Here is a 10187-nt window from a genome sequence, read left to right on the forward strand (position 1 = left end):
GGCACCTGACGAGCTCACAAGGAGCATAATGATCCAAGTCGGGACCATGGTCAGTGCTCGCTTGGAAGGCTTGGAAGACAGGCTACTGCCAGCTAAGCGCTTGCGCCCGCCGCTTGCGTCAGACCAAACGCAAGCGAATGTAGCCTCAACTTCGGCAACAAGCGCGACTGAGGCCAGAGTGACCACACTCATGCCCCCCGCTAACCCAGCCCCCACGAAAGGACAAAAGCCTGCGAAAGGCAAGGGCAAGGGTAAGGGGAAGAGCAATAAGGCACAAGCGGCGATAGCTCCCGAGCCGCGGCCTCTACCACCTGCTCCGGCAAACACTAACGAGGGGTGGAACGTCGTCGCCAAGAAGGGCAAAAAGAAGAAGGAGAAGGTTGTTCAGCAGCAGCCGAAGGGCAGGAAGGCGCGTCCAAAATCTGCGCCAAAAGCACCTAGGCTACGACCTCCTAGGTCGTCTGTGGTCGCACTAAAGCTGCAACCGGGTGCCAATAAAGAAGTCACCTACAAAGACGTCCTGACCCAGATCAAGGAGAAGGTGGTACTGGAGGATCTGGGTATCACGGACGTCAGGTTCAGAGTTGCCTCAACGGGAGCGAGGCTTCTCGAACTGCCGGGTGCCAATACCGGAGAGAAGGCGGACGTTCTCGCGCAACATCTGCGGAGCGTCCTTAATGCTGGCGATGTGCAGGTCTCGAGGCCCACCAGGTGTGCTGAGCTGCGTGTATGTGGGCTCGATGACTCTGTGACATCGGAGGAGGTGGCGGCGGCTGTGAGTCGAGCAGGTGGCTGCGACGCTAGCGCCGTTAAGGTGGGTGAGATCCGCCAAGACCGGAATGGACTAGGCACTGCCTGGGTCCGCTGCCCAGTGGCAGCAGCGAAGAAAGTGAGCGGCGGAAGGCTGTTGGTCGGCTTTGTGTCGGCACGCGTGCAGTTACTGCAGCCTCGCGTCCTGCGCTGCTTCCGTTGCCACGAGGTAGGGCATGTCGCGGCAAATTGCAGGAGTGACAAGGACCGGAGTGCACACTGCTTTAGGTGCGGGAAACCAGGGCACAAGCAAAGTGGTTGTTCTGCTTCGGCGCATTGCCCTATTTGCGAGGACGCAAATAGGCCTGCGGATCACCTGGCAGGTGGAGCAGCGTGCGCGAAGATGTGCGCTCAATCGAGGAAGCGGAGAGGTGCGGCGAGACGAACAAGCAGAAGCCGACCTGAAGCCCCGACGCAGGGCGAGGAGCTGCAGCACATGGAGCAACAATAATGGCGCTCCCCGTGCTTCAGGCGAACATCAACCACTGTGCCAGAGCCCAAGACTTATTGGTCCAAAGCCTGGTGCAGTGGTCGATTCAGGTGGCAGTCGTTGCGGAGCCTTATAGCATTCCTGCGCGTGACAACTGGGTCGCAGACAACACCGGGGTGGTAGCTCTGGTCACCCAGATCGCTGCGGGCTCTCCGCCCTTTTCACGAGTAGAGAAGGGTGCGGGATGCGTCGCGGCACATGTCGGTGACCTAGTTGTCATAGGCGTCTACTTTTCCCCCAATCGAACTCTTGCAGAGTTCGAGGAATTCCTAATCCGGTTGGGGGAAATGGTGGAAAGACACCGTGCGGCGGAGGTCTTGGTCGCAGGAGACCTGAATGCGAAATCCAGCGTATGGGGCTCCGCAAGGACGGACGTACGTGGTGCGACACTGGAGGAGTGGATTGTTGCCACCGGTTTGTCAGTTCTCAACCGGGGGACTACAAACACGTGTGTGCGAAGGCAGGGCGGGTCCGTCGTGGACATAACGTTTGCGAGCCCTGTCCTAGCGCGCCGTGTTCAGGGCTGGCGAGTGCTGAATGATGTGGAGACTCTCTCGGACCATCTCTACATCCAATATGAGATCTCCACACATTCAGCGGCGCAGTCAGCCCCCAGTCCAACTTCGGGAGAGTTCGGACCGCGGTGGCGACTTGGGTGTCTCGACAGAGAACTCCTGGAGGAGGCTGCGATAGTGCAGGCCTGGCTGCCCCAGAGTTTGGCGTCTGTGGAAGACGCTGCCACCTGATCTGACGATGATCCTATGACGCGTATCTGCGACGCGTCTATGCCCCGTTCCAGGCACCGCCCTCAGCGGCGACAAGTGTACTGGTGGTCGGGAGAGATCGCTCAATTGCGTGTCATCTGCATTGAGGCGAGACGCCAGTACACGCACTATCGCAGGCGGGTACGCCGAGAGGAAGAGGAGGAGGAACGGCGGTACCGCACGTACGTCGAGGCGCGGAAAGCGCTACAGGAAGAAATCGGTCGTTCGAAAGCAGAATCTAACGACCGATTGATCGCGGGGATAGACGGGGATCCGTTCGGAACGCCGTATCGCATGGTGTGCGGCAAACTCCGGACGTGGGCTCCGCCCTTGACGCAGTCGCTCCAACCGGACGTTCTCCGAGGAGTGCTGACGTCGTTGTTCCCGCAGCGGGCCAATTTTACACCACCAACCATGGCCCGCCCTGTAGCGCAGGAGGAGGAAGTGGACAGTGTCGCACCACCGGTGGATGAGACGGAGCTCGAAGAAGCTTTACGCCGATCTCGGCTCAAGAGCACCGCCCCAGGCTTGGATGGCGTTCCCGGCCGGGCGCTGACTCTGGCCCTTACCATCCTTGGGCCCAGAGTGCGAGGGCTATTCTCTGCCTGTCTGGCTCAAGCCATAATTCCACAGCGGTGGAAGACAGGCAGGCTAGTCCTCATCAAGAAGGAGGGTCGCCCGGCGGATTCAGCCACCGCCTACAGGCCCATCGTGCTCTTGAGCGAGATCGCCAAGCTCTTCGAGCGTGTTGTAGCCAGGAGGCTACAACACCACTTGGAGGGGTCAGGTCCGGACCTCTCGGACCAGCAGTATGGCTTCCGCAGGGGGCGATCGACGGTGGATGCCATACTGGAGGTGAAGTCCCATGCGCAGGATGCGGTGGCCCTGGGCGATGGAGTTTTGGCGGTGTCTTTAGACATCGCCAACGCCTTCAACTCCCTGCCCTGGCCCTGCATTGAGGAGGCACTTGTCTATCACCGAGTGCCACCATACCTGCGCCGCGTCATCGGGGCTTACCTGTCCGGGAGGTCTGTGACGTTTCCGGCTCCTGGAGGAGGATGGGAGGAATATGAAGTGTCGTGCGGTGTTCCACAGGGCTCGGTTCTCGGGCCACTCCTGTGGAACATCGGGTACGACTGGGTGTTGAGAGGCGACACCCTACGAGGAGTTGGAGTCCTCTGCTACGCCGACGACACGCTGGTCTTGGCGCAGCAGAGGACTTATCGCGAGGCAGCAGTGCTCGCGACGGCCGGAGTGGCCGACGTCGTCGGCCGAATTAGAAGGCTGGGCCTGGAGGTTGCCCTGAACAAGTCCGAGGCGTTATACTTCCATGCTCCTCGAAAGGGCCCACCGGCAGATGCCCACATCGTCGTCGGTGGCGTCCGAATCGACGTCAAGAGGAGTATGAAGTACCTCGGACTTGTTCTAGACGGTCGGTGGAGTTTCCGGGGCCATTTTACATCCTTGGCCCCGAAACTGTTGAAGACAGCGGCGGCATTGGCGCGCCTTTTGCCCAACGTCGATGGGCCGAGCGCCTCTAGCCGTCGGCTGTACACCGGAGTGGTCCGATCGATGGCGCTCTATGGTGCTCCCGTATGGGCGGACGCCCTGGATCGGCACAACATCACCCTGCTGCGACGTGCGCAGAGGGTGATGGCCATCCGGGCGATACGGGGGTACCGGACCATCTCCGGTGAGGTGGCGTGCGTGCTGGCTGGAGTCATGCCGTGGGATCTGGATGCTCTGTCCCTGGCGTCGGTCTATTGCCGGCGTCGGGGCCTAGTGTCCGGGGAACCGGCAAGCCAGGCATGCACTGAGGAGGAGCGGGAAACCGCGATTGAGTTGTGGGAATCCCGGCTGGCGACACCATCTGCCGGCCGGTTGACGATCGAGGCGGTTCGTCCAGTATTCCGCCAGTGGTTAGCGCGGCGTCACGGCGTCCTAACCTTCCGCACGACGCAGGTGCTCACGGGGCATGGTTGCTTCGGGGGTTACCTGTGTCGGATCGCTGGGAGGGAGCCCGACGCTCGCTGCCACCACTGTGACGACTGCCTCGACGAGACGGCCCAGCACACGTTGGAGGTGTGCACAGCCTGGGCGTCTCAACGTCGCGCTTTGCGCGACGTCATCGGGGACGACCTTTCCCTGCCGGCCGTGGTCAAGGCCATGGCCGGCAGCGAGATGTCGTGGGACGCGGTTTCATCCTTCTGCGAGGCAGTGGTGCTCGAGAAGGAGTCGGCGGAACGGGCGAGGGAGGCTTTTGCCGAAGTCGCCATCCGCCGTAAGAGACCGGGTCGCCGGAGGGCGGCACACGACCGCCGCCTTCCGCCCTAATGTGCCAGAGGGCGGTCTGCTTGGGGAAGCTGGCCGCCTAACAACCTGGCCTGAGTAGGCGCGCGCAGGTCGCTCCCGCGCGCTACTCCGAGCAGGCCGTCGAGGGTGCCCACACACCCTTGACTCCGCGACGTGCCTAGCAGGCTCCCGCCGCCGCGATTCGTGGACGATTCTAGTCCCCGCGTCTCGCGGCCAGTGGCGGTCGAGGAGGAGCACCGTGAGGTTTTAGTGGGTATTGGGATTGGCCTTCAGCCGGTCCACGAGTCCCACATAACCCGCCCGAGTCCCCACTCGGGCCGGTATCCGTAAAAGGATTTCCTCACGATAAAAAAAAAAAAAAAAAAAAAAAAAAAAAAAAAAAAAAAAAAAAAAAAAAAGGTTCCCAAGGGAGTTGCTGGTCTCCTACTGGGCGCGTCCCCAGGTGGCGGATAGGGGAAACCACTCGCACTTGCGGGCGAGTGGACCGGGAATTTATTCCCGGCGCGGACCAAAACCAGCTAGGCATGGGCGTGTCTTTAGTCCATTGTTATGGACACGGCCTAGGGGAGCACACCCCGACAGAAAAGCCCGCTGTGGAACAGCAAAAACTTAACATGTCGGTACAGCAGAATTTTGTTTTACCTCAGGAGGGTACCGGTCTCATCGAGATCGGAGAATCCCTCCGTGCTTCGGCACGCAAGCCCCACGAATCTGGGGGGGGCCAGACTGACCGATATGTTGCTGGGGAGGGGCCCGAGATGGGCGGAGTGAGTGTGGAGGTGGAGAAGGACGGAGTTGTGCCTGGGATGGGCGGAATTGGTGTGGACGCTGAGAAGGGAGGAGTGGTTGTGTTGTCCGAGGAGGTCGCCGAGGGTGCGGGAGTGCCCGATAGGGGCGGTGTTTTGGGTGTGGAACCTGAGGAGAGAATTGTGGGAAGATTGAGGCCCAGGAGGGGCGACAGTCCGGCACCTGTGCCGATAGGAGGTGCGCTAAAGAAGGCGCAAGTCGTTGTAGAACGACTGGACCTGGACGAGATTGCGTCAATTATCAGTGGAAGGTCCAGGTCGTCGATTTCGTCGCGGGGTCGGTTCTGGGCGGGCTCGGAGTCGGACGCGGACAGTGTCATGTCCGTCGGCTCGACCAGTGCCAACGCGGTGGAGGGGAGTAGGTCCTTATTCCGGAAGGACAGAAAGAGGCGCCGTAACAAAGAGGGCAACTCTGTGTCATCAAACGAGGATGAAGAGAAGGAAAAGCAAGCCAAAAGAAGCCAGGGCCCAACATCCATTCCTGGCAAGAACATCGAGTTGGCTGTTGCTAATAAGTCGCTCAGTGAGGCCAATCGCGAGGATAGTCGGCTGAGGGCGGAGGAGGAGGTTGCGACTATCACCGCAACAATCCAGAGCCGCGCGAGTTCCAGGCTCTCGGACGTGTCGATTGGATATCGCCTCGACGAGCCTCTTGTTTCGGACTTGCATTGTCAGGTGTCAGACAGCCTGGCAGTCATAAACCGGGTTGCCAGCAAGTCGGGAAACCTGAAGGGTACCTTTACGAAGGCCCTGAAGGAGGCTGCCGGTGCGATATCCAAGGCCGTAAACACCTTGGCCAACAGGACCGCATCCGAGGAAGTACATCTCCTCAGAGCCACGAACACGCGGCTGCAGGCGGAATTGGCGGACTTGAGGGGAGAGTTTGCCCGACTAAGAGCGGACGTGGAGCGCTCAAGGCCGGTGGAGACGCCTAAGGCAACGGCGAAGGCTCTATCAGTCGATGACATAGTGCGCACTGTAATGGTGGAAGTGGGCACTATGGTCAGCACGAGGCTGGAGGCCTTCAAGGAGAGACTTCCTCCGGAAGAGAGATTGCGGCCACCATTAGCGGCCGACAGGAGGAAAGAGGCGGGTCAGACACAGGCGAGAGCTGAGCCAGTCGTGACCACGCTGATGGCGCCGGCAAACCCTGCGCCAAAGGGCCCGAAGGGCAAAAAGAAGAAGAAGGGTGCGGCAAAGGCAGCTTCTAAGACTGCCACTACAGGTGAGCCTCGCCCACTTCCCCCAGTTCCAACAGACATGACGGAGGGGTGGAACATCGTGGCGAGAAAGGGAGCCAAGAAGAAGGCCGCTCCTAAGGCGAAGTCGGCGGCGCAAACCGTAAAGCCAAAGTCGCAAAAGGTGAAGTTGCGGAGACCTAGGTCGCAGGTCGTCGTGCTCAAGGTGCAGCCAGCTGTCGCCGACAAGCTCAGCTACACCGACGTCCTAACCCAGGTCAAAGAGAATATCAAACTCGAGGACCTGGGTATAAGCGACGTGAGGTTCCGGGTAGCATCCACTGGTGCTAGAATGTTGGAGTTGCCCGGGGCTAATAGTGGCGAAAAGGCGGACGCATTAGCAGAGAAGCTGCGCGGGGTTCTTCGCCCGGAAGAAGTGCAGGTGTCGAGGCCAGTAAAGTGTGCGGAGTTGAGGGTGAGTGGCCTCGACGACTCTGCAACTTCAGAAGAGGTCATGGCTGCAATAAGCCGAGTCGGTGGCTGTGCTACGGCTGACGTCAAAGTCGGCGAAATCCGACAAGACCAGGCCGGTCTTGGCACAGCATGGGTTCGCTGCCCAGTCGGCGCTGCGCAAAAGGTTAGCCAAGGAAGGCTACTCGTTGGCTTCGTCTCTGCGAGAGTCAAGTTGCTGCAGCCTCGCATCCAGCGATGCTACCGCTGCCATGAAGTTGGCCACATGGCGGCAAATTGTAGGAGCGATGTCGACCGGAGCAATCAGTGCTTCCGGTGTGGCCAACCCGGACACCAACAGCGTGGGTGCTCGGCTGACGCTCATTGCCCGGTTTGCGAGGCGGCACAGAAGCCGGCAAACCACAAGGCGGGCAGTGCCACCTGCGCTAGATCCAGCGCCAATAAAAAGGGGGGAATGATGAGAAGACGCACGAGGCCGGAAGCGCCGGCTAGTACAAGTCACCCAGCCAGGGAAGGGGAGGTGCAACACATGGAGGACCAATAATGGCCCTCCGTGTGTTGCAGGCGAACATAAACCACTGTGCCCGGGCCCAGGACTTATTGGTCCAAAGCCTGGCGCAGTGGTCTATCCAGGTGGCGGTTGTTTCGGAGCCCTACAGCGTTCCCGACAGAGATAACTGGGTAGCCGACAACACCGGGGTGGTGACTATTATCACCCAGGTCGCGGCGGGCTCTCCGCCCTTCTCACGAGTAGAGAGGGGTGCGGGATGCGTTGCTGCACTTGTCGGCGACCTAGTTGTCGTTGGGGTCTACTTTTCCCCCAATCGAACTCTTGCGGAGTTTGAAGAGTTCCTTATACGATTGGGGGAAATGGTAGAACGATTTCGTCCGGCGGAGGTGTTAGTGGCCGGCGATCTCAACGCGAAGTCCAGCGTGTGGGGCTCCGCAACGACGGATGTGCGTGGTGTGACGCTGTCGGAGTGGGTTGTTGCCACCGGTTTGTCTGTGCTCAACCGAGAGACCAAGAACACGTGTGTGCGAAGGCTGGGCGGATCCGTCGTGGACGTTTCGTTCGCGAGCCCGGCCCTAGCGCGTCGTGTTCGGGGCTGGCGAGTGCTGGATGATGTGGAGACTCTCTCGGATCACCTATACATCTTATACGAGATCTCCACACATTCAGCGGTGCAACCAGCCCCCTGTCCAAACTCGCGAGAGTACGGACCGCGGTGGCAACTGGGTCGTCTCGACAGGCAGTTGTTGGAGGAGGCCGCGATAGTGGAGTCCTGGCTGCCCCAGAGCTTGGCGTCTGCAGAAGACGCCGCATCCTGGGCGCAGGGGGCGCTGACGCGTATCTGTGACGCGTCAATGCCCCGTTCCGGGCGCCGCCCTCAACGGCGGCAAGTGTACTGGTGGTCGTGGGAGATCGCGCAACTGCGTAACACCTGCGTTGCGGCGAGACGCCAGTACAGCCACTATCGCAGACGGGTACAGAAGGTGCAGGAGGAGGAAGACCGACTGTACCGCGTCTATGTCGAGGCGAGAACGCAGCTGCAGGAGGAGATCGGTCGTGTGAAAGGCGAGTCGCACGACCGGTTGATCGCGGGGATAGACCAAGACCCGTACGGCACACCTTACCGAATGGTGCTCGGTAGGTTACGGGCTTGGGCACCACCACTGACGCAGACACTCCGACCGGACATTCTCCGAGGGGTTCTGTCGTCGCTATTCCCGCAGCGGGCCAGTTTTGCACCACCCAGTATGGCCCGCCCTGCAGCGCGTGAGGAGGTAGAGGAGGACGACGAGGACAGCGTCACACCACCGGTGGAGGAGGAGGAGCTCGAAGAAGCTGTACGCCGATCTCGGCTCAAGAGCACCGCCCCGGGCTTGGATGGCATTCCCGGCCGGGCGCTAACTCTGGCCCTGAACACCTTAGGGCCCAGAGTGCGAGGACTATTCACTGCCTGTCTGGCTCAAGCCATAATTCCACAGCGGTGGAAGACAGGCAGGTTAGTCCTCATCAAGAAGGAGGGTCGCCCGGCGGATTCATCCTCCGCCTACAGGCCCATCGTGCTCTTGAGCGAGATCGCCAAGCTCTTCGAGCGTGTTGTAGCCAGGAGGCTACAACACCATTTGGAGGGGACAGGTCCGGACCTCTCGGACCACCAGTATGGCTTCCGCAGGGGGCGCTCGACGGTGGATGCCATACTAGAGGTTAAGTCCTATGCGCAGGACGCGGTGGCCCGAGGCGATGGAGTCTTGGCGGTGTCTTTAGACATCGCCAACGCTTTCAACTCCCTGCCATGGCCCTGCATAAAGGAGGCACTGTTATACCATCGTGTGCCTCCATACCTGCGCCGCGTCATCGGGGCTTACCTGTCCGGGAGGTCTGTGACCTTTCCGGCTCCTGGAGGAGGTTGGGAGGAGTTTGTGGTGTCGGCCGGTGTTCCACAAGGATCGGTGCTGGGTCCGATCCTCTGGAACATCGGGTACGACTGGGTGCTGCGGGGCGGCACCCTGAGGGGGATAAAGGTCCTCTGTTACGCCGATGACACGCTGGTCTTGGCGCAGCAGAGGACCTATCGAGAGGCGGCGGTCCTCGCGACTGCTGGAGTTGCGGAGGTAGTCGGCCGCATAAAGCGGCTGGGCTTGGAAGTCTCCCTCAACAAGTCCGAGGCAATCTACTTCCATGCTCCTCGAAAGGGCCCACCGGCAGATGCCCACATCATCGTCGGTGGCGTCAAGATTGACGTTGCCCGGAGCATGAAGTACCTCGGACTTGTTCTGGATGGTCGGTGGAGTTTTCGGGGCCACTTTACATCTTTGGCCCCGAAACTGTTGAAGACAGCGGCGGCACTGGCGCGCCTTTTGCCCAATGTGAATGGGCCGAGCGCCTCTAGCCGTCGGCTGTACACCGGAGTGGTCAGATCGATGGCGCTCTACGGTGCTCCCGTATGGGCGGACGCCCTGGACCGGCACAACATCACCCTGCTGCGACGTGCGCAGAGGGTGATGGCCATCCGGGCGATACGGGGGTACCGGACCATCTCCGGTGAAGTGGCGTGCGTGCTGGCTGGAGTCATGCCGTGGGATCTGGATGCTCTGTCTCTGGCGTCGGTCTATTGCCGGCGTCGAGGCCTAGTGTCCGGGGAACCGGCAAGCCAAGCACGCACTGAGGAGGCGCGGGAAGCCGCGGTTAAAATGTGGGAAACTCGGCTGGCAACACCATCTGCCGGCCTGAGGACGATCGAGGCTGTTCGTCCAGTGTTCCGCCAGTGGTTAGCGCGACGTCACGGCGTCCTAACCTTCCGCATGACACAGGTGCTCACGGGGCATGGCTGCTTCGGGGGTTACCTGT

General features: G+C 60.6%; 2 protein-coding genes across 2 annotated transcripts; both read left to right on the forward strand.

Moving 5' to 3' along the window:
* Nucleotides 1-1260: 1260 nt before the first annotated feature.
* Nucleotides 1261-2046, forward strand: LOC146530586 (uncharacterized). Its single transcript, XM_085201282.1, has one exon. The coding sequence runs from the start codon at nt 1261-1263 to the stop codon at nt 2044-2046; it is 786 nt and encodes a 261-aa protein (XP_085057408.1).
* Nucleotides 2047-2061: 15 nt separating this feature from the next.
* Nucleotides 2062-7376, forward strand: LOC146530587 (uncharacterized). Its single transcript, XM_085201283.1, has 3 exons — nt 2062-2649; nt 3160-3374; nt 4820-7376. Exons 1-3 carry the CDS (start codon nt 2062-2064, stop codon nt 7374-7376), a joined length of 3360 nt encoding a protein of 1119 aa, XP_085057409.1.
* Nucleotides 7377-10187: the final 2811 nt, after the last annotated feature.

Source organism: Heliconius melpomene, chromosome 17 (assembly GCF_056956725.1).
Source record: "Heliconius melpomene rosina isolate 202511_hmr_F chromosome 17, ASM5695672v1, whole genome shotgun sequence".
Taxonomy (NCBI): domain Eukaryota; kingdom Metazoa; phylum Arthropoda; class Insecta; order Lepidoptera; family Nymphalidae; genus Heliconius; species Heliconius melpomene.